Raw genomic sequence first — 23,214 nt, forward strand, 5'->3', positions numbered from 1 at the left:
TCCAACTGCAAGGCGATGAACTAAATTTAATTAAAACAAAAATATCTTTACTGCTTTCGCAGCCAAACTGCTTCTACACAAAAAGAATATGGGCAGACGTGAGTTTTACAATTTTCCGAATTTATCAGTATCCTGCACTAACGACGACTTGTTTGCCTACTGCCAACATTTGGAAAACTTTTACATTTACTTCACCGAACTATACCACGACATTTTGAACTTGAAAATACCAGACTGGGTGTTGGATCTGTCTCCAAATGTCAACATAGCAATATCACCTCAGCTGGAAGAAGAGCTTATAGAATTGACAACGAACGAGGAAATAAAAATCAAGTTCAAAAATGGCTACCAAGAATTTTGGCTACAAAAACCGATCCCGCAATTGTACCCTGAATTGTGGTCAATCGTTCAACGATTCTTGGTTTTCGTGCTGTGACAACGTTGCTTACTAAAAAGAGAAATCGTTTGCTACCGAATGTGGTGATTTGTGGCTGTTCTTGACTAAATTGGAACCTGATATCAACAAACTTATTAAACAGCATCAGATTCATCCTTCACATTAGTATTTAAATTAGAATCGACTATGCTTGTTTTATTTTGAATAAAAGATACACTGTCTGAATACTATAAAGTTGCGTTTCAATAATCATTGTCATTGGCAGGTGTAGCCCGTAAGAGTTAACTTGAGACCTGAGAGCCGTTGTGTACTACCTACTGCGCTCAGGTCTCAAAGTCAAGTCTCAAGTAAAAGTCTCGTTTAGAATGAACGTTTAATCTCCGCTAATATAGCTCACAATAATTAATTTAATTTGAAGTTATAGTGGTTTTTAAGTAGGTGAAAAAATAGGGGTCGCTAAAAAATAATTTATTCTCAAAGTGGGCAGTAGACAAAATAAGTTTGGGAACCCCTGGTTTACACTTATGATGTTTTATTTATTTATTTAGCTATTCATAATTAGATAATGTAGCATAAATATTTTAGTATATACCAACTTTCACACACTCGTTATGTATGTATTTGTATTGTTTGCGCTCGAGTCCGTGCTTCACTCGTATCGGGCTTGCTGAAAACCAGCGCTACGGATCAGATTTTCTGCCCGTAGCTAATAGCTATTATTATTATTTTTGTCACTGTAATTATGTGTTTCACTCCGCCATTTCTATGCAATTAAAATCATTGTGTTCACTTTTATTGTACTGTATTTTAATTTTAAATTTACCCGTGTTTTATACGCAGTATCGTTGGCACCATACGTTGTAGGAATATCATTGATTCAACTGCAGTGCTAAAGCAGTTGCCAAGTGAGACTTCAATAAGGGACATTGGAGATTAAAGTTAATCTTGTTGATGGTAGCCAACCCTTCAATCCGAAACGAAGCAGTGTTGTTTTCTCAATACCAGAAAGGGCGTGGTACCCAGCGGGATCTGTATACACAGATAATCCAACTACCAGTAAAAAAGGATTTGGATAAAACAATAGTCCATACCAATACAATTCCGTCCGTCTTCGGACAAGCGATACCCTGACGGACAGGAACAGCGATAAGAGCCGAGTTCGTTAATACATTCACCGCCGCACAGACGTCCACGTAGCCTTACTGACTGCCACTCTGCACACTCGTCTACGTCTACGCACGTCCTGTACAAAAATAATCATATTTGTGGCCTCATAAGACCCAGTAAACTACAATGGCAAAAGCGCTAAACGCTCGATGTACAATATAATTACATGTTTCAGGTCCAAGTAAGTATGCCCTCAGTTTTGTATGAAAGACGTATTTTCCTAGATTTTCATTATACTGTGCACTGAGTTTTTATAAGTATAATATTGTCTGGGTTGAATTTTATTGGATGTTGAATCACTTCACTTATTATCTGCATTGGACCTAAGGAGGGTAGGTTAGAGGTAAAGGATATTAAATGCAAATTTTGGAATTCAGATTTTTTGCAAACATTGCTTTAAAATAGGAATAAGCTAAAAATCACACAATGGTAAAAAACGTGTGTTCCATCGTTGTTTGTTTTTTATTTAACATTTGATTCACTTGAAAATCGATTTTAAATGCCAAATTAAGAGCCTTGTTCTTTTTAGGACGATGTCTTGTAAAATACGCTTTGGGACTTTTTACCTGTCTCACCAACAGAAATGTATCATACTGTATAAAAATATAAGCATAAATAAAAGAAGTTGAAATAGTTTAGGATGGAGCAAAGAACTCGACCTGGTAACCTATCACGAAATCGAAAATATTTTTGTCCGAAATAACGTTTGGTCGGATTTTCATTACACCGAAAACCGAAAATTATAACGAAATAGTTGTTCTTTCAGGATATTTTGAATGTTTATCGCAAAGACACGATTAGGTTCGGTCGGGTTGGGAGACCCTTTTTTTTTACGGAGCGGAAATCTTTATAGATACCCCTGAGCCCACGGAGACTCAGGGGTTTTGTGGGGCTACCCCCCTAAAACCCCCCGGGTTTACCTCCCGCCGGTTGAGTCGGCGCCGTGAGGTCGGTGCACATTCACCACGACGGGTTGGGAGACCCTGTCCCTGCATTGCACAGGCCTCCGCCGCCGGTAGATGCCCCAAATGTTCCGGGGTATCTCCGTGCAGGTCGCCCCCCATGATAAAGGAGGAGATGGTGTAGGGGTCCGCCCAAAGGCGGACCGGCGGCGGCGCCACCGGAGTCGCGGTAGCATCTGAAAGGTGCCCCGCGGCTCCGGCGCTAGGTGCGCGCAGGGACATCGTGAGGTTTTTAGTGGGTATGCTCTTGGGGACCGATATAGTCCCCAGGAGAGAGTCCCATATATCCCTGCCGTCTCCCAGCGGCGGGGAATGCATAACGCATTTTCCTCACGGTAATAAAAAAAAAGGTTAGGTTAAGTTAGGTTTAAAACAAAAAACATTTTCCTCTCAAAATTACTTTCGAGTTTATGAAATTTCGACCAAACGTTATTCCTGGAAAATGTCATTTCGGATTACTGATAGGTAACCACTCGACCTATGTGCGATCCGTAATTTCGGTAAATCGCGACTACGACTACGTAAAAAGAGGCTTCAATATAAACCAATTTTATGATATCAAATGACGGGATGAATATGTATGTTGTGCTGGTGATAATCGACACTCAGGTTCGTATTCCAGAACTCTACTCAATGCTCAAATCGGGACTTGAGCAGACTTGAGTATGATTTCAAGCACTGGAAATACGACCCTAATGGCAAGGACTTGAGTATGATTTTCAGTGCTCACTGCAATACTCAAGTCCTCACTTGAGTATTGAGTAGAGTTCTGGAATACGACCCTCAGAGCTTTAAATCTAAGGACCTGAGAGTCACTGCCCGTGTTCTGTCACCCTGCGACATAAAATTGACAAGTCTCGTGTGGGCCTTCAAAACTGAAACGCAGTAGCTCACATTATTACTTGGCGGCAGAAATAGGTATGGTGTTCTACTGCTACTAACTTACTTAGATATTTCTTGGACAACCAAGAAACGTGTTAGGTGATTGTATGTGTATCATTTAAATATTTTGTTTCTTTCTTCCTTTCAATTAATATGCATCGTGATTGTGATTGTTAAATGTGTGTGTGGTGTGTTGTTTCTTACGTCTATTTCTGGGTCCGATCAATGGCCATGGAACAAAAGTTGTTGTTTATGATGTTAGTAATATAATCCTGCGAAGTTAGTAATTTACAATTAACCCTGTATAGATTTTAAGACTTTTGGTTGTTGTCCAAATTATTTATTTAATTAATAAGTATTTGCGTATTTGATATATTTGACAAACAATAACTATGTGTAGATAGCATGGGTGATAAAGTATTTGTCTTATTTGTCCATACGACAGATACAGCAAACACTAAACTAACCAAACAGGTAAATACGCAAGTAAAGACGGATTTACATTTGTCTGACGTGTTGTGTCATGACGCGTCAGAACGGTATCAGTTACATATACACAGCCCAAACCGTCATGTCAGATTGCGACACTTTAATATAAATGTAACTATATTATATGTTTGAAAACGATACCGCTCTGACACGACACGTTAGACAAACATAAAGCCGGCTGTGCGCCTTCAAACTGGGAGATTACGTAGTAGCACTTCCCAGCAGCGACACGTACGAGTCGCGCAATCTATGGACGTTCCTACTACCTAATTACCAATTGTATACAAGAAAGATGCGTGAAAGCAACGAAAATTCTAACTTAAAAACTTAATTACAACCAATTGTACTATTTGAACAATCTATAATCTAGAACTCATATTGACTAACAATTTCAACTAATCTAGCCACGGCGCGGCGCTGCCTGCGAACCGCCCTAGCTGGTGGAGAGACATGACGAGCTCCATTTCGCCATGACACGCACGACATGACACGTCAGACAAATGTGAATCCGGCTTATACCGCCACACTATGGTCACATTCATTATTTTAAGTCCTTATTCGATTCCATGTGTGGACGGTCATATTTGTCAGTGTTTGCATGTTTGTCTGTAGGTACATCAAATATTTTTCCAATTACATCAAGCACAGCGAATACAAGTAGCCATGTGATAAGATTATTCTATTCGATTACTACTATCATATATACGTACCCGTTGTCGCTATGTAAGCGGTAGCCCCTCTGACAGAAGCACCGGTAACTACCCCACGTGTTGGCACATCCCTGTTCACACACATTGGGCCGTTCCGAGCACTCGTCGATGTCAACACACATTTTGTCATTAGACGGAGCGTTGCGGAATCCGCTTTCACACTCACATCGGTACGATCCCGGGATATTTACGCATTTTGAGTTATATGGGCAAGGCTGCAAAATAACAAACAATACCGTCAGACACGGAGGCAGTTTAAGTTTAATCTATAAACATATTTTCGACTTTCCATACATTTTGTCCGGCAACAACGATAGATATGTTTAAAACGTTTAAAAAAAAGATAGATATAAATCTACCACTCTAGATTTTCTTGATAAAACAGTAACGTGTGTCGTATTCTTTTAAATTATAAATAGAGGTCGGTATTAATTTGAGAAAAAAACAACTGTTATAATGTAACAAAATGCAATAATCACCAACCCATTTATACGTCCCACTGCTTTTTTTTAAACTAGCAAGTGACAGGACGAACAAGTCGTGCGCCTGGTAGTAACCGACACGCCTATCCATAACAGTTGCAGTGCCACTAAGAGCTTTAAATCGCAAAGTAGCAAGAACTGAGGGGCACTGCCACTGCGCCTGTCACCCTGAGATATAAGTTGATAAATCCTTGGACCTGTAATTTTCAAAACCGGAATGCAATAACGCTCAACTGCTTGACGGCAGTAATAAGTAAATTGGCAGTACTTCTCTGGAATTCTCTTTCACAAAGAGCTCTACTGCTACTAAGATAGAATTATAAAAATGATTACCCTGCCGTACGAGCATTCGTTGACATCTTCACAGTCGTTCTGGCCCACTAACTGATGGCCGGGTGGGCACTGGCACGAATACCCTCCATAGAAGTTCTCGCACCGCTGTTGGGGTCCACATTCCGTAACGTTCTTGGCGCACTCGTCGATATCTATAAATAAATAAAATAAAATAAAAATCTTTTATTTTCAGACACCATAGGTCCATAGTTTGTTAGTAAGCAACCTTATACTATATTAGTAATAAATGATTGTACGGTGAATTTATTTACACATTAAAATTTTAAAATCGAAATGTCAAAATATTCAAAATACATAATATAAAAGTCACTGAAATAATAATGATAATTTAGTCAGTTAGGCAGAAATAGGTATGGTGGCAGCACTTCCCTGGACGAACTCATTCATCAGAAGCTCTACTGCTATTATACTGTTTGTGTTACAAATGTTTTTTTCTCTTTTAACATTCTTCAAATCGTCAAAAGAACATTGGTGGCATCTAACTTATTAACTATTCTTTAGAATAAGGAACAATCCTCAGCTAATATTACTATTTCATATCTTATAGTCTACGCATACGGGGTATTTTATATGGCGCCTCAAACGCGCGTCATCTGCGCGTATACATGTCGCAGACGCGCGGTGGTGAATCGATTCAAACGCGCAAAAATCGCGTTGCAAGCAAGAAGCTTATACACTCGATTGGATTTTACACTTAAAATTTCATGCAGTTGCTTTTTTTGAAAAAAGTAAGTCAAATAAACAAATAAAATTAAAATGAAAACTATATTTTAAAAATGCTCGATACATACGGGCGATTACAGCGCGTCTGCGGCGCGTATACGCGCAGATGACGCGCGTTTACGGCGCTTATACGCACGTCGTTGGCGTAATTACATCAATGTTAAATGTTTTATTGAATGTCAGGATGTTTCACCACCATGATATTTTTTTTAAATAAATAAATAAATAAATAACGCACACACTCAACATAGCCCCGCACTAGGGAAACCCTGTGTCGCGAGTGCCATGGATCACACACATAGACAACCACAAATTACACCCAAACTCACGAGAGAAATAATTGTAGGCCATACAACTATTTCTCCCGGCCCGGGAATCGAACTTGGGACCTCTGCGTGGCAGTCCGGCATGGTATCTGGTCGGCTACGGAGGCAGTTAAATTAAATTAAATTATTTTTTGTGTGTTCGTTCCGTGGCTTAGTTGGCATCACAGTTGGCATAGCATCTAGCTCAGTTTGCTAGACGTCGGTGCGAATCAGGCCGGGTCGAAGGATTTTTTCTAAGTGTTCGATCTTTTTATTAATAATTACATCAATGTTCTTAAGTAGGTATTAAGAGGCTAGGCAAGAAGAAGATACAGGCGTGTGTGTGCGTGTGCGCGGGCGTGTGCGTGTGCGTGTGCGTGTGCGTGTGCGTGTGTGTGTGTGCGCGCGCGTGTCAATCACTTACCGTAACACATTTGCTCGGCGGTCAACTTGTACCCCCACGGGCAATTCTTGACAATGGCTCCAGAGCCGGGAAGACGAGTATTCGAAGGTCTCAGATAGCGAGGGCCTCGCTGCCCGATTTGGGATCCTACTGTGATTATCGATGGCTCAGCGCGCGTGGGGTCTCGCGGTGTAGTTGCTGGAAAAAATAAGATGCTCGCATAGATTGTAACGTAAAGTGATGGGACGAACAAGTCGTGCACCTGGTGGTAAGCGACACGCCAATCCATAACAGTTGCAGTGCCGCTTAGAGCTTTTAATCACCCGTCACTCTGAGACATAAGTTGACAAATCCCATGTGCCTGCAATATCACCAGCATCCTCACCCCTCAAAACCGCAACGTAGTAATGCTCACATTAATACTTGGCGGCAGAAAGTGTGCTGGCAGTACTTCCCTAGACGAACTCTTTCACTAGGGGCTCTACTGCTACTAAAAGTCTATGAACAACAGTGTCTTAGGGCGCATCTTTGGAATAAGTACACACATACACACAGCACATTTTGCATGCATATTTTTTATTAATATCTTCTCTGTCCTCCTTGTTATAACTAACAGATTTATTGATTTATTTATTTATGGAATGAGTACAGAATACACATTGTGAAGATGCTTAAAGTTAACATGCATTACAAATTACAATTGGAGTAAATTTGTGTTCCTATGACAACCACGCACAGCATATTTGCGTTGCGGTAACTTTTCACTTTTTTTTCCATTTATAAATGTCAATTACGCATTTGCTTAACAATAAAACTGAAAATGAAATGACTTAAATCGCGTATATTTGTTTTTTCAAACAAACCGACGTTTCGGGCCCTTTACAGGTCCCATGGTCACGGTTGACTGAGGTGGTACAGTCTTCAACCAGTTATGTCTAATATTGATGCAAACCACTCTATTTTTTCACTATACTTACAATAGTTATTAATTAAATATCATGTTTTTAATTTTACAAAAAAAACATTCAAACTACAAATTATAAATAAATAAATAAATAAATAAATTCCAATTTACGCTACATTCAGTTTTACAAATTATTTCTTACAAGTCTGCAGTCTGCGAGCATGTCATGGATAAACCTACACATTCAATGAAGTTTGACAAATCCTTGCAAAAGAAGTCCGTTATCTACCCAGGATACTGCGTGAGGCCATTGAAATTAAAAAACATCCTAATTTCAACAGGGAAGATAGTTTCTCCGTACCACCAGTTTGGGATCCAGTATTTCCTCTAATGAAAAATCCTAAACAAACATATACCTAACATATGACTGCAGTACTAATTAATATGGTTTAGTTTCTTTAAGAACTCGAAATAAAACTCAAACTAAATAAGATATTAAAAAAAACGAATTAGAGGCGGTTGTAGATCTTGTTTCGCTGATCCCAGGAATGATAATAACCGAATTTCGTTGGTTTTGGTACTAATGAGTTGCTTACTATTCCTATTTAATTAAAATTACAAAAGACTTATGCCTTAACATAATATTTGTAGACATTTGCATCACCAACTAACATATTATAGTAATTTTACGTTCTATTTCTCTTTTTATTCTTAAGTTAATGAACTAGCCACCAAGCACCCGAGTTATTAGAAATTGCGTGCAAATGAAAGAACCCTTGGGTGTGTACAGTTATGGCGAATACTTATATATTAATAGATCGTGCACCGCTTGCGCGCCACATACGAGAGTCATGCCAAAAGAAATTAGATTTTCAAAAAATATAGAAATTATTCTTTATTACGGGTATCGGTTTTTTCAAAATGTTCATCATGACCACGTAAACACTTTTCCATTCATCTAAACCACTTGGAAAATATCGATGACCACTCTTCTTTAGACATCTCAGAAATCTCCAAGTTGTAAGCACCCGAGGCATATTCTTTGCTTTCAAACCACTTGCCTTTTAATTGTTCTTTCATTTTTGGAAAGAGGTAAAAAACACAAGCTGCTAGGTCAGGGGATATGGTGGGTGAAGCAGGATAGACACATTTTTTGAATGCAAATAGTCTAGTGTTCTAGCAGAAGTGTGGAGCGGAGTTGTCGTGATGCCAGAAGAGGTGCCGGATCCCTGACTGCGGTCGCTTGTCACACCAAGCTGACAACACTTTTGGGGCACAAACTGTTACATACCATTCAGAGTTAACTGTCTTTTCATCCTCTAGCACTACAGTAGCAATGTCATGCAGAAAAATGAGGCGACCATTTGTTTGTTTGTGCTTCCTGTATCACGACATTTCATTGGCGTCGGCTCATCTTCAAAGCACCATACCGAGGTCTGTCGCTTTGTTTCAGGATCATAGTAACATAACCATGTTTCGTCACCTCTCAGTACGTCATAAATTTTTTTTCTCGCCAGCGTTGAATTTGTCTATCATAAATTTGCACCAATCCACGCGACGATCTTTCTGCTCATCGTTAAGTTTGTGCGGAACCCATTTCGAAGAAAGCTTAGGGAGAGACAGTTGTTCGTGAATAATAGTTTGCAATACTGCTGATCCAATGCCCAGTTCTCGCTCAAGCTCTACATATGTAGGTCGTCGGTTTTTACATGGTTTTTACGAATTACTTTTTCGACAGCTTGAAAGTTTTCTTGAATAACCGCGGTTGGCGGCCGACCTGACTTCGCCTCGTCTTCAAAGCTTCCCGGTCCTCTTTTAAATTCAGCAAACCAATTGAAAACTGTAGCTAATGAACAAGCAGTATCACCAAAAGTTGTGGCTAAAAGTTCAAAACATTCTTGCGGATTTAAACCTTTTTTGTAGTCATAATAAATCATAACACGAAAATCACGTCGAGAGAGCTCCATTGTTTCGAACAAAATTCCCGCCAGATTGTCTCCGAAAAATAAATAAAAAAGAACACGATTTAAGACTTGTTCCATTTTCAAATTTATTAGCAAATAACCTGCCTTTACGACGGTGTATAACTGCCAGTATCAAACAAGTGATTAAGCTGGCATTATCGCTAAGCGATAAAACATCGATAAAAGCTCTGATTAAATAAAAGATAAAAAAAAAAACGTGACTAAAGAGTATCTAAGTTCTTTTGGCATAACCCTCGTATAGGTAGGTATTTAACATGTATTTAACTGTACGCATGCAGCACGCGTGCAGCGCGCGCGTCACGCACGTACAGCGTGTTCGCGACGCAATCACCAGATCTGTACGCACCCTTTGGATAACATTTGTACTAACTCCAAGTTGTTATATGTATAGCATTGACATCACAAGCTAAGAGAAGGGTAATGTTAGTTCTTACAGAACGTAGGGTACGCGGGTGAGTACGTGCCGCGACATCGCAAGCCACATACGCAATGAAAACCTCCTGCTGAGTTTACGCATTCTTCGCTAGACGAACAGGTGGATCTGTTCGTGGTGCATTCATCGATATCTGTAGCATATTTAAGCGGTAAATACTTCCAGACTGTTACTTACTTTTATTATTCTTATGAATTAGGGTGGGTTGTGTCGCGTTTTTTGAGTCGCTAAATTTAAGCTGCTTTCGGTTTCATATAAAAGTCCGATTTGTGTACACACAAAATGAGTTGTCTACCGGTTCACTGTCGCAATTACGACCGAACTTCGGTCGTACTGTCAGACGTGCTTGTGTGGGTGGAAAGAGGGGTAAGGGAAACATTTATTATCAAGTGGTAGTATTTTACAAATTCATCTGGATATTCACACAAACTTTTATAAGTATCAGAAACGGCCCATACCTTAATCTTTCCACATTGAGTGAGTGTACCCAGCTTCTTTGTCTTTTTCTAACACCATCTAATGATCCATCACATTATTAAGACACACACCCATCATATAACATAAAACACGTTCAATACGTTCAATCAAAGCAACTGAATAAAATACGTTCGTCTGGCGCTCCAACCGAATTTCAGTCGAACGTAAACTACGAGACTCAAAAACGCGACTCACAACTCAAAAAATTACGCTCGCCTGGCCCTTACTTACCAACACACCTTCCTTGTTTTGAGTCGAATTTGTAACCCATCGCGCAGTCGTTCGGCGAGAGTGGTGGGAACTTGTTACTAGGTCTTTCGAGGTTGTTTCTGGGCGCGTACGGTGACCAGGCTGTTGAAACTATAGGAGCGACTGGAAATCACAAATTGAAAGATTGAAGGTTGCTAACAGATGGACTGCATGTGCGCAGTCATTGCGCACAGTCGTGACTATATCACGAGTCCGAGAATCAAAAGCAGCAATTAGTGTTCTTAAGAGAATATGTGATTTCTTTTTGTCTGAAACGATTTTTTTCAGTTAGCATTATTTAAGCATTTTCAGATTTATACTGTAAATAAGATTTTTTAAACGATTTCGATATTTTTTTATAATACAGTAAAAAGTTACAAGTAACATTTCGTGCATCCATAAAGTTGATATCTTTTGATATCACGCACCAGCAGTTATCGCTGTATGCAGTCTGTTTCGACTGTAAGCAGTTGTATAAATCTACTTCGCGCATGTTGTCCGTCTGGTAGCTGCCTAATTAGACGTAACGCGAAGTAAGCCCGGTCTCATCATTCTCATCATTTAAAAACTAATTGGTTAGCCGACGCTACTATATCTTTGTGCACTTGCCAAGTATAAGTCGAGATTATGTTCTGCCTGTCTATAAAGTTTTCACGTACTATACCGTAATATCACAGTGGTAACATTTCACACATTTAATATTACTGGCTGTCAGGTAATCAAGAACTTAATCCACAAAATGTCAAGGTCAACTTACCGGTAGTAGTCCTTCTAACACTCGTGGTAACAGTCTGTTGGATCTTAATGCATCCAGCACCGGTCACGTTCCTCTTATATCCTGGCTTGCATTCGCAGATATAGCCTTCTTGACGATTTATGCATACCTCCAACTCACCGCAGATGTGACGACCGGTTTTACACTCGTCTATGTCTGCAATGTCAAAAAATGTTTATGGAAAAAATATTTTCATGTATTTTAGAACTGGTAAAAAAGTCGTCCTAGTCTATAACTTTGAGCATATTTACCGCTTCTAAAGCAGAGACCGTGTGTTCGAATTCGGGCTCGCAGCTCTAAGTTTCTCGGAATTTATGTGTGAAATTTAATTTTAAACCATGATCTTTTCGGTGAAGCAAAGCATTGTTGTGATGAATCCTGCACGTAGAAGAAGGTTTACAACCCTAGGAATACGTCTAAAGTCCCCAACCCGCATTGAGCTAGCGTGGCGGACTATGGCCTAAACTCTAGCCTGTGAGTCTCCCTTCCGAGTAGAGGGACGTGTAAATGAGTTGATTATGATGATTTTAAAAGTACATGATCAGATAGATGAATCTCTCAAATAAAAACTCCCAACCCTTACAGTGTAATCGAACAATACAAAGGATTGGAAACTGCCATGTTGTTGCCAGCGGCACATTACATTTTAAATTATAACATAAAATCAAGAAACAACGCAACTGCGACGTAAACAGAGAATTGTTGGACTCCTGCACTAGGCAAGGCCTGTTTCGCAGATAATCAATATATCCTTGTTACTGATAAAAGAATAGCGCAATAGGAAAAAACAACACCAAAGAGAAGCTTTACAATTATTGAATAATTTTACATATTATGAATTACATGTATATAACAAACTATGTAGGTAGAATGACAAATCATACATATACAATAATTTGACGAAAATGACGCAAAATATATCCTCATGAAATAACATTGTTATTAGCAGCGCTTCAAGCATATCCATAGAAAAACTGGAAGGAGTTTCTAATTATGGTACGTGGAAATTTCAAATGAAATTATTATTGATAGACCATGGGCTACGGAATTTAGCAATTGGTTCCGAAGAAGCGACTGCTGATTCTTTTAAAATCAGAAAACATACGCAAAAATTTGTTTGAATATATAACCCATTTGCTACCCACATTTGTGAGAATTGCAAAGACTGCTGCAGATGCGAAGAGAAACTTGAAGGCCGCATATGAAACTTCTGGCATAAGTCGTAGACTTCACTTAAAGAGAAAACTATTGCAAATTAAATAGGTACATTGTTTTCCTCATATCGACATCTTGTGTAGTTTTTTACATTTGTCGAGATTTTATGAGATAGAAGACTTTGTATTTTTAATTCAGAAGCTGGCATCATAAAGGCGATAGTTGTTAGCATATACTAAATCTATGGTTAGCATAATGTACTGCAGACTTTAAATTTTTAAAGGAAAATACACATTGACTGTACATAAGACTCATTTTTTTACGAAGAGTTGTTGAGAAAAATATTCCTTTATAGACGTTAGTGTAATTACATTCGCTCTTACCTACACATTCTCCCTTCTCATTTTTTTCGTATCCATTAATGCAATGTAACAAGTCATTTAGACCAACATTATCGTCTTGTGTACTATTAGGCTTCTCATGTTTACTTTCTGGTTGACGGCCAGGTGTTTCCGGTTTGCTGTTAGGTCTTCCTGGTTTATAGATCGGCCTATTAGGTTTACTATCCGGTCTTTCCGATCTACTACCAGGTGTCACTGGTCTATATTCAGGTATATGAGGCCTGATGTAAGGTCCATCTGGTCTATTAAAACGGTTATCTGGGCTATTGAACCTGTTGTCTGGTCTATTTGGTCTACTATCAGGTCTGGTAGTCGGTTTAAAGTCTTCTTGTCTATTTTCAGGCCGATTCTCAGGTTTACGGTCGATTCCAATAACATTAGTCCATGTATCTTTCGGTATTTCTGCTGTATTTATAGCGACGGAACCTTCCGGATCTTTTTCTTTTTCAACAACAAAAGGGTCTTTTGGTTTGTTGGCTGCGTCTACTTCTATAGGTACCACTCCGGGACGAATTTCAGGAATAACAGGTTCTGGTTTTCTAGTACTGCTTGTTGTTGTGGGTTTATTAGTATATAGCCTTCTGGTGGTCGACTTGGGAACAAAGCGCCGTGTTGTTGCTCTAGGAGGGTGGAGGGTTGTTGGTCTGAGAGTCGCCGAGGTGATTTCTGGTTTCGTTTCATCCATGGATGATGAGTTGTCTTCACTGAAATAGCATAATTCTTTAGATACATAATAATATAAAATATTTGAAGAATAAATCAACCTGTGAATTTAGCATTCACGATAGAACACTGCGGACGATACATATTGTTGGAATTTGGTAGAATTAGGTTCTCAAACTGAATCCTTCAGAATGAATGAATAAGTAAGCAAATTACACTTGGAATCATCAAGGCAGTTAAACTCTATTATACTCATTGGTCGAGGAACTCTAGACTAGAGGTCGCTCCTTATATATTTTTTTAAATTAGATGGAATTGCTCTTCACCACTACCTAGCTCTGGAGCAAAGGTAGGATCTACGATGGAACGAGCTTGCCCGGAAGATGCCTATTCAGTCGCACTTTAAAGATACCCGGGTTGTATGAATTCGGAAATACATACGCAGGCAGGGAATTCCATTCCTGGGCTGTGCGCATAATAAAAGATGATGAAAAGCGCTCAGTACGCCTGAAGGGAATATCGACCAAGTAAGGATGATATCCCGCCGTACGTCTGGATGTCCGATGGTAAAAGGGGGCGGTATATAAACATTTGTGAACATTTCACATTTACAACATTTATTTATTTATTAATATTTAAAATATCATAGATCGATGCAACCTGTAAAGGCTAAACGAATAAACTGTCATAGATTTTTGGCATCCAAGTACGCAAATGCTGTATGATAATAAACCTTTAGCGTAAAGTTTTGTTTCACTATAGCTTTAACCTTGTAAATGGTAAATTTTGAATACCTATCAACCGGAATCTTATTAACTTGTTATAGAACCGTATTTGTGATTTTGAGAAGACGACTATCAAGTACAGCTAGTAATAATGTAAATTTCACACAATTTTTTTCGTCATTGAGGAGCAGGTTATTAACTGCAAACCAGTAGTTGATTTGAAAGAAATAGCATTTTTCACATCGTCATCAGAACATTGGTGCGTATTAACTCCGACATCATAAGGCCGACCTGTCTTGCGATACAATGTAAACTTAGGGTCGTATTCCAGAACTCTACTCAACGCTCAAGTCAGGACTTGAGTATGATTTAAAGCACTGGAAATACGACCCTAATAGCATGGACTTGAGTATGATTTCTAGTGCTTTAAATCATACTCAAATACCTAATTTGAGCATTGAGTAGAGTTCTAGAATACGACCCTCAGACTCTTAAAACTTAATGTTCTTAGGTTAGGTCGACGAAAGAGAAGTAATGTCACTGTTGCTACCTTTTAAATCGAAATCCCGTTTTGACATTCATTTTTTTTATTATACCAAGTGACGGGACGAACAAGTCATGCGCCCGGTGTTAATCGACACGCCTGTCCATAGCAGTTGATGTACCACTCAGGTATTTAAATTACATCCACCATGATAAAAAAAATGCGCGCCAGAACCATTGACTTACAAATAAATGGACGACGGGTCTAATACAAAAACCACGAAAAAAATGTCCCAAGTCAACCTATTCGAAATTTAAATTGTTATGTCATCGCAGTATCGCGCTGTCCGTAGAACAAATGAAGACTAAAGCGGAGTGTCGCGCTCTGTATACGATTTTAGCGCCTTACAAGTGCGGACACTTTTTAGCGCGGACCCGACGTCCATATAATTGTAAGTCAATGGCCAGAACTAACTCTGATCTTAACTTATAATAAAAAATTTTTATTAATAAATCAGTCTTTTAAAAACTTATTGTTAGATTTTCCTCTTCTACCAATTAATATCATAAATGACCAGACCAGTAAACAAAATACTGTTTAATATTTTACAGTCCTAGGTGGTAAAGTTGCAAACCTATACGTTTTACCATTTCATCACTATGCGTTCCACCTGTTATTTAATTACTCTAAAAGCCCTAATGACTACAAAAGCAGGATAGGCACTTACTCAGGATAAAAGTGCACGTAGTCATTTGACGGCACCGGAATCGGCTTTTTGGTGGTGGTGGTGGTAGTGGTGGTAAGGACTGTGTGGGGAGGTTTCTTCGAGTTGCAGATGTATGAGCCGAGGGTGTTTATGCAGTACTGGTTAGGGGAACAGTCGTCAAGTTTCAGAGCGCACTCGTCTATATCTGTAAACGACCGAGAAGAAGTTATTTGGATCAAGGTGTATGCTTTCATTCTCTGTCCGAAACAATTACTGTGAAATAAGTAACACTCAACCAAATTAAAACACAATATCAAGCTTAGAGCTTCATTCGTATCATGTGACTTTTTTACGGCGTATGTTATACGCACTGACTGGTAACGCCAGGTATAGTTTGTCTGAGCTCGCACCTCCTTACCTTTCCCGTCCTAATCCGTGCTACGCCATAGCCACATAAATCGCCAGTGAAATTAAAAAATAAGTGTGTGACGTTACTATTCGAACTGAAAAATTCGCATCCGCGACATCGCATTATTTTATTAAATTAAATATCCCGCGCTTCTCCGCCCGGCATTGAGCCGCGTACGCAATATATTACGTGGTGGCGTTATTGGTGATCGGCCGCACGTGAAGTGTGTGAAAGAAGACGTGCTCTACGACGTTTCGGACATAAAGGTTGGTGGTAGCACGGCTTCCATTCCTTTTACTTGCGAGCTCATCTATCCCGCAGCTCCCCACGAGTTATATCGAAGTTTCTTTTAATTTTTTTTTAATTATAGCGTCACCACTGACGACGTGCGTTTACGCGCCGTAAACACACGTCATATGCGTCTATACGCGCCACAGTATCACGCAGCGAATGTATCACGCATTTTGATAAGAGATAGTTTTAATTTAAATTTTGTTTGTTAATTTCAGTTAATATTTGAAATGCAGCAACTACATGAAATTCTAAATGTAAACTCCAGTGGAGTATATAAGCTTCTAGCTTGCCACGCGATGTTTGCGCGAGTTTAAATCGATTCACTACAGCGCGTCTGCAGCGCGAATACGCGCAGATGACGCGCGTTTACGGCGCCATAAACGCGCGGTCGTGACACGTGTCGGCGCGTGTCGGCGCCTATAAAATACGCCACTTTTACCGCGCCGCCGTCTCTCGCAGTCGTCCAGTTTATGACCTTAAGTGGGTACTCCACTAACAAGAACAGCTCTTAAATAAAAATAAAACCGTGGTAAAAAAAAACCTGTATAATTAGTGGTAATCACTTAAAACCCATACCATTAGGCTCAACTCACACTCACGCAGAGTCGAAGCGTCGTGTCGCGTCCTGTTTGTCGCAACGACGCCTGGCGACGCGCGACGACACTCGCATTAGTGCGCCCGGATCACAGTGTGGTCGGCGTCTGACGCCTCACCGCGCTCAAGTAACGCGCGTCGACGCACGTCTCCATATTTGCATAGCACAAATTTGAACCTTAATGATGGGAAAATAGAGATGAAAATGCTATAGGCGAAAAACATGACGCGTCGCGACGCTTCGACTCTACGCCATTGTGAGTTGAACCTAAGCGGATTCTATGGGTCGACATATTATAACATATGAACAACGTATTTTATTAGACAACATCACATACTGCTTTGACGCCAAAGTAAGTAACTAAAGCACTTGTGTTGTGGAAATCGGTAACAACGACGGTACCACAAACAGTTCAGAACCGAGACAATACAGAAAACTTAGTTTCTACATTGACCCGGCCGAGATGGCGACACCATGAAAACCGGTGTGCAAGCCACTCGACCACGGATGTCGTCACGAACTATGACTTTAACCCACTCCACTAGCCGGACAGTGTAGGTGTACATTTACAACAGTATACACGCAAGTCAGTACAAAATTACTGAAGTGGTTTACCGAAATGTGCGACTTCAACTGGCTAACGTATCAGGAATGTGTGTGTGATTATGTGAGTTCGACATAAAAGTAAATCAAGTCAAGTTTCTAGCCAGGATTAAATTAAGGCAAACAAGAATTACTTCTCATCGCCTTTAGGCAGATTACGACATACTTAACCTAACGTGTTACTAAACAAATATTTGCATTAAAATTTTGTTCTAAGTCCAATATAGTGTAGAGATAGTAAGCCTTAGAATTTATAACCCTACACTTAGGGATGTTTAATAATTGATACAATACCTTTTAGTTTAATACATAGTAAAAATACATACACGATACACACGCGTGATTGCATCGATGCAATCGCCTATAATTACCAAGTGTACTGATACAATCGCGCCTTTGTATCGATGCAGTCGCGCGCTTGCATCGATACAATCGCGCCTTTGTATCGATGCAGTCGCGCGCTTGCATCGCTGCTTAAAATCGCGCGCGTATGTAAAGGTAGACGATTAACGACTGCATCGCTGCTAAAGTCGCCGTGTGTAACCGCCCTCAGACCTATCAATAAATGTATCTACGTATGTAAAAATATATATAAATAAATAAGCATAAAAAGTTATCGACTAATTTTCATTCGTAGAATCTTTAACCTCTTTTCTAAAAAGTTATCATTTGCAGATAGGTCCATGAAGCAAAATACCCTATTTACAATATTGACAGTACATTCCCTCCGTATCCCATAACCGTGTGACGCCCTTTATACCTCAGCCCAGATAATGTTAGACACTACGATGTTTATTGAAGAGTTTAAAAAGTTGTACTGACCAACGCAAGTCTCGGATGTATCAAGTTCGAATCCGCTTTTGCAGTAACACTCATGCCCGCCGTTCGTGTTGAAGCAGTCTTGAAACCTATCGCATAGGTGACTGCCTTCAACGCACTCGTCAATGTCTGAAAAAGATATTAGACATTAGTTCTATCTTACGATCTGAAGGGACTCTAATAACTTTGTCGGAGGTTACTGCTATCTTCTTTCGAATGTAGACTTATTTACACTTATTGACATTATACTGCCCTCTCTCAGTTGTAGTACCTAATAATTTTTAATTAATTTGTGTCGATTTTTGATGATTAAAATTATTAATAAAATCAAATACAAAGATTCGACAACAAACACATCGAGAAATTCGTGGCATGGATTTGCTTAGAGATGTCAAATCAAGCCGAATCCGGCCGGATCGAAGGAATTTGTTCTTAGTGTTCGATCTTTCTATTAAGAATTGGGCATTTCTCCTAGAAGGGCTAAATTCTCTGACTTCAGTAGTCAAATTTTTTTTCTTAATATGAGGAAAAACATTGAGCGGGAAGGAAAACTAACTTAAACTTACATAAGATTCTGATATTTGGGCAACTAGATTGTTAACATTTAATGACATATTTGACCCACCTAAATCAGGATAATTTAACAAAAGCATTATTTTTGTATAAAATATTATGAAAAAGGCAATAAAACCATTCAAATATCTGCAGAAACATTTACTAATATGACTAACTATTTATTAAATGTAGTGTAAAAAAACTGAAATGTATTTATAAATCGACCAGGACGACGCAAAGAAATTTCACCTTATGACTATTAATTAAAATTAGTTTTCAGTTTGGCTGGTCAGTTTTTTCGCGATTTATATATATATATATAAACATACTTTATATATACATACTTTTTATACATGAAGTAATTCATGCAACTTCAAAATCTTTCCTTCCGCTTTTTTATCGCATACCTCTGTCTATCTATATCTTTAAACCTTTCATATGTAATTGGATCGCTATTTATCTTTGCAAATTTTTTTCTATTTTGATTTTCCTTGTACATTTTCGGCGGGAAGCATGTAGTAATAAAATTGTGAAAATCAATAATATTAACTAAACATGTATATGAAAAACGTATACAATTCTATCTTTTCAAAGAAAATATGGCTTCGATGGCAGTTTTTTCCGACTTCGGTGGAAGCTTTCCTAACTTCAGTCACGGGATTCAGAATATACAATATAATATTCAGAATATTACAATATATATTTGATATTACTCGTAAACGACAATAATTGTAGAACCAATTAATTGTTATTATATTTTAGTCGTTACAACATATTATAAACAATGTTACATACAACCATAAAATTAGTTTTTGAAATATCGGATACACCGAATTTAAAAATCAACCTGGACCAAACCCATCGAATTACCTATTTACACGCAAAAACTCCTAAAATCGGCAACAAATCATCCACCTTTTCTCTTCAGTTACAGGGGCGTGATGGAAGAATAATTCGAACAAAGTCAAAGTCAAAGATTATTTATTCCATAGGTAAAATAAATTTACACTTGAAAACGTTACATTTAAGCTACTGCTCGTTCACTACGCTGACCTCCCTGAGAAGAGCGAGCAAGAAACTCTAGGGATTGCTCTTTTCAAATAAACTTAAATGCTATGGAATACACTTTGAATCAAATTTGTGTGGATTCTGGAGCCATGTCGTCTTTCCATACATCTTTATCTAACACGTAGTCTTCAATTTTGTAATATGATTTTTCGATCAAAGTATTTTTTTTTTCATTTCGAACGAATTGCGAAGCTTCTTAAATGCTTCACTTGTGATATGTAGCGTGATTAGTAACAACCACCGAATTCCCGCGTAAGCCTGGGACACGCAGCAATCTTGGCATTGTGAGAAAAGTATTGTCTGGTTTATTGTGAAATTTAGATTAAAAGTACTGTCATTTAATTTCTCATACGTGAACTAAAGTCTAATATTGATATACGGTGTGAATTTTGAGAAAAATGGCACTTTGTGTTGAATACTGCATTCGGAACAAGCAACCGTTGTCAGGTTTTAGGCATTTCGGATTTGGAGAAATGCCAGTTTATTTTAGAAAAATTTATTATGTTTTGTAAAATGTCGTGGAACTAAAGTTGTTCTTTGCGATGTTAGTAATATAGTCCTAAGAGGTTGTTAGTATTTTAAAAATAACCCTCTATATAAATATCACAAACTACTGCAATATTCCCACATTTATATCAAAAAATATAATAAAACGATAAATACATATATATAGTTCAAGTCACAACGCAAATACTTAATATTAATTTTAATATGGTTAATGAATGACCACCAACAGCGCCAAGACCCATAAACAATATGGAACCCTAGATGCACCATAACACCATACGAAGACAACATCTGATGCTAACCAGAACTGGATAATGACAACGTTATCTTGGGACACAATAAATAACCATAAGAGAATTGTTTTTGCATCAGAACAGAGCACATTCCAGGACTACATCTTTATCTTAATGGCATCCTGACGACAGACGAGATTCCAGAACATTCTCGAGGATCTATGTAACGACGCGACCCTACCATTGCCGGCTGGTATAAAGAATCACACACCGGCGGCAACGTGGCACCCCTCCTATTCTCCCTGTACACTAGCGATATCCCGAAGTATCAGTCAGTAAATCCTGCCCTCTTTGCCGACGACACTGCGCTCTATTATTCGGCGCGCAGCTCTAAATTAGTTTCCGCGGCTCTCCAATCTGCCACCACACGCCTAGGCGAGTGATTTCGCAGATGGAGAATCGAAGTCAATCCCGACAAAAGCGCGGCGGTATTCTTCACACGAAGTAACCTATCCAGTCGTAGGGTACAAAACCTCACCCCGATCTCGCTCTTTGGGCGCCTAATCCCTTGGGTGAACACGGTCAAATACTTAGGAGTTACGCTCGATGGGAAGCTGTCATTCAAAGCACACGTGAAAACCATCCGCGATCGCGCCCACTTTGTTATGAGCCGGCTCCACCCCCTTCTCGACAAGCTTAGCAAACTCTCCCTTCGTAATAAGGTGAGTTTGTACACGACCTGCCCAATCATGACGTACGCCAGCGTCGCATTCGCTCAGGCAAATCCCGCGCTTGTACACCGCCTGCAGGCTCTCCAAAATAGATTCATGCGCAACGCGACGGGTACCCCGTGGTACCTGCGGAACGCTTACCTCCACATAGATTTACGGCTCCCCACTATAGCCCAATTCATGAAACAGGCATCGAGGAAATACTTCGACTCTGCTCCTCACCACTTCCAACACACAATTATGGCTCGGAATAGTTTTCAGCGATTAGGCCCCAATTGCTCTTGGATAGTCACTCTTTTAGACAAAATATTTAGTAAAAATTACTATACCTTCACAACCACCTCCCAATTTCTTTCTTGTACCTTCTCGACATTCATTCCCCTCGATATTTGGATTTGCTTTACTGAAAATATACCGGTATGGTAAGTTAATTTACAACCCGACTGAATAATATAAAGTAAAACAAAATTTGTAAAATTACATAAATTACATAACCGGTTAGCGGAAAGTAGGTGAAATTCAGTAAACAAGATTCATGCCCTAATTTGCCACCCTTGGAGGTGGTATATTTTTTTCAAATTAGAATAGGATCACTACTACCTTTTCCAACAAAAAAAAGAATCATCGAAATCGGTTCACATATCACGTAAAATCGCGTAACATGCAACACAATTATTACAATTATTTCTCCGTTATTATTGTGAACATTTTTAATTTTTTATATTGTAATGTATTTATAATGTATGTTGTAATGTATAGCTTTATTAAAAGCACAAGAAGAAGAAGATATATCATATCATATCACGTCACGTCACAATTTCGTCATACAATTTCTCGCTCTACGAATGCTATAATTCCATATTTAGGAGAGAGTACCAAGACCTTTTGTTTCATTACCCGGGTCTGTAATTTGTGGGATACGCTTCAGTCTTTTTTTTGCAGGTGTAGGCTCCGGGCCAATTGATGCATTCTTCGCCACGTCCGCACGCTTCTGAGTTTTCTTCACATTCATTGATATCTGAAAATACCAGTAAGAAGATTTCTAGTTAGTGTGCATGATGATTGATGACCGATATAATAAGGGTGTATCGTTTTTCAAATTTATATGAATCCACAGATACAAACCGTATGTAGATACAAGTCGTATCTAAACGCGATTTGAAAATGGTGAAAATCCTGTTCTCGGCCAAATCTTGAAAATTTCTCGTTTGCTAAGGACTCATTAACGTATTATTATGTTAAGACTTAAGGCGAGCCTAGATTTAAGGAGGCGCGGTGAGGTGAGCGCTTCCCGCAATCTGCGCGCTTAAAATAATATGAATAAAATAAGAACAGGCGGAGAAAATTTGACACAGAGACAACGTGACTGACGGGGCGGTAGCGTGGCGTATTGTGAAGCCCACAGACCACGTGAAGCCGCTGGGCAAACTTCAAGTTTTCGGATAATTATGAATTTAATAACTACACTACTAAAACTATTATAATTAATTATAGACAACCATAAGATTCAATCTAAATAAATTGGTGTAGACCTCCATTGAGTGTGCTACTTGGAAAACAATTCGTTTT

At 39.0% G+C, this 23,214-nt stretch overlaps 1 protein-coding gene across 1 annotated transcript in view; it reads right to left on the reverse strand.

The window, feature by feature from the left end:
- The window catches only part of LOC113228275, a 51,508-nt gene that overhangs the window by 12,466 nt on the left and 15,828 nt on the right, over positions 1-23,214 (reverse strand). The window contains exons 9-20 of the mRNA XM_026461540.1: positions 22,543-22,663; positions 21,975-22,048; positions 18,555-18,680; positions 15,853-16,036; positions 13,236-13,957; positions 11,680-11,853; positions 10,905-11,045; positions 10,198-10,329; positions 6,896-7,072; positions 5,423-5,574; positions 4,608-4,822; positions 1,489-1,640 (exon numbers count right to left, since the gene is read on the reverse strand). Coding sequence (XP_026317325.1) covers positions 1,489-1,640; positions 4,608-4,822; positions 5,423-5,574; positions 6,896-7,072; positions 10,198-10,329; positions 10,905-11,045; positions 11,680-11,853; positions 13,236-13,957; positions 15,853-16,036; positions 18,555-18,680; positions 21,975-22,048; positions 22,543-22,663 — 2,370 coding nt within the window. The remainder of the gene's footprint in view (positions 1-1,488; positions 1,641-4,607; positions 4,823-5,422; positions 5,575-6,895; positions 7,073-10,197; positions 10,330-10,904; positions 11,046-11,679; positions 11,854-13,235; positions 13,958-15,852; positions 16,037-18,554; positions 18,681-21,974; positions 22,049-22,542; positions 22,664-23,214) is intronic.

This window comes from Hyposmocoma kahamanoa, unplaced genomic scaffold (genome assembly GCF_003589595.1).
Source record: "Hyposmocoma kahamanoa isolate Upper Pololo Valley unplaced genomic scaffold, ASM358959v1 224, whole genome shotgun sequence".
Classification (NCBI taxonomy): Eukaryota; Metazoa; Arthropoda; class Insecta; order Lepidoptera; family Cosmopterigidae; genus Hyposmocoma; species Hyposmocoma kahamanoa.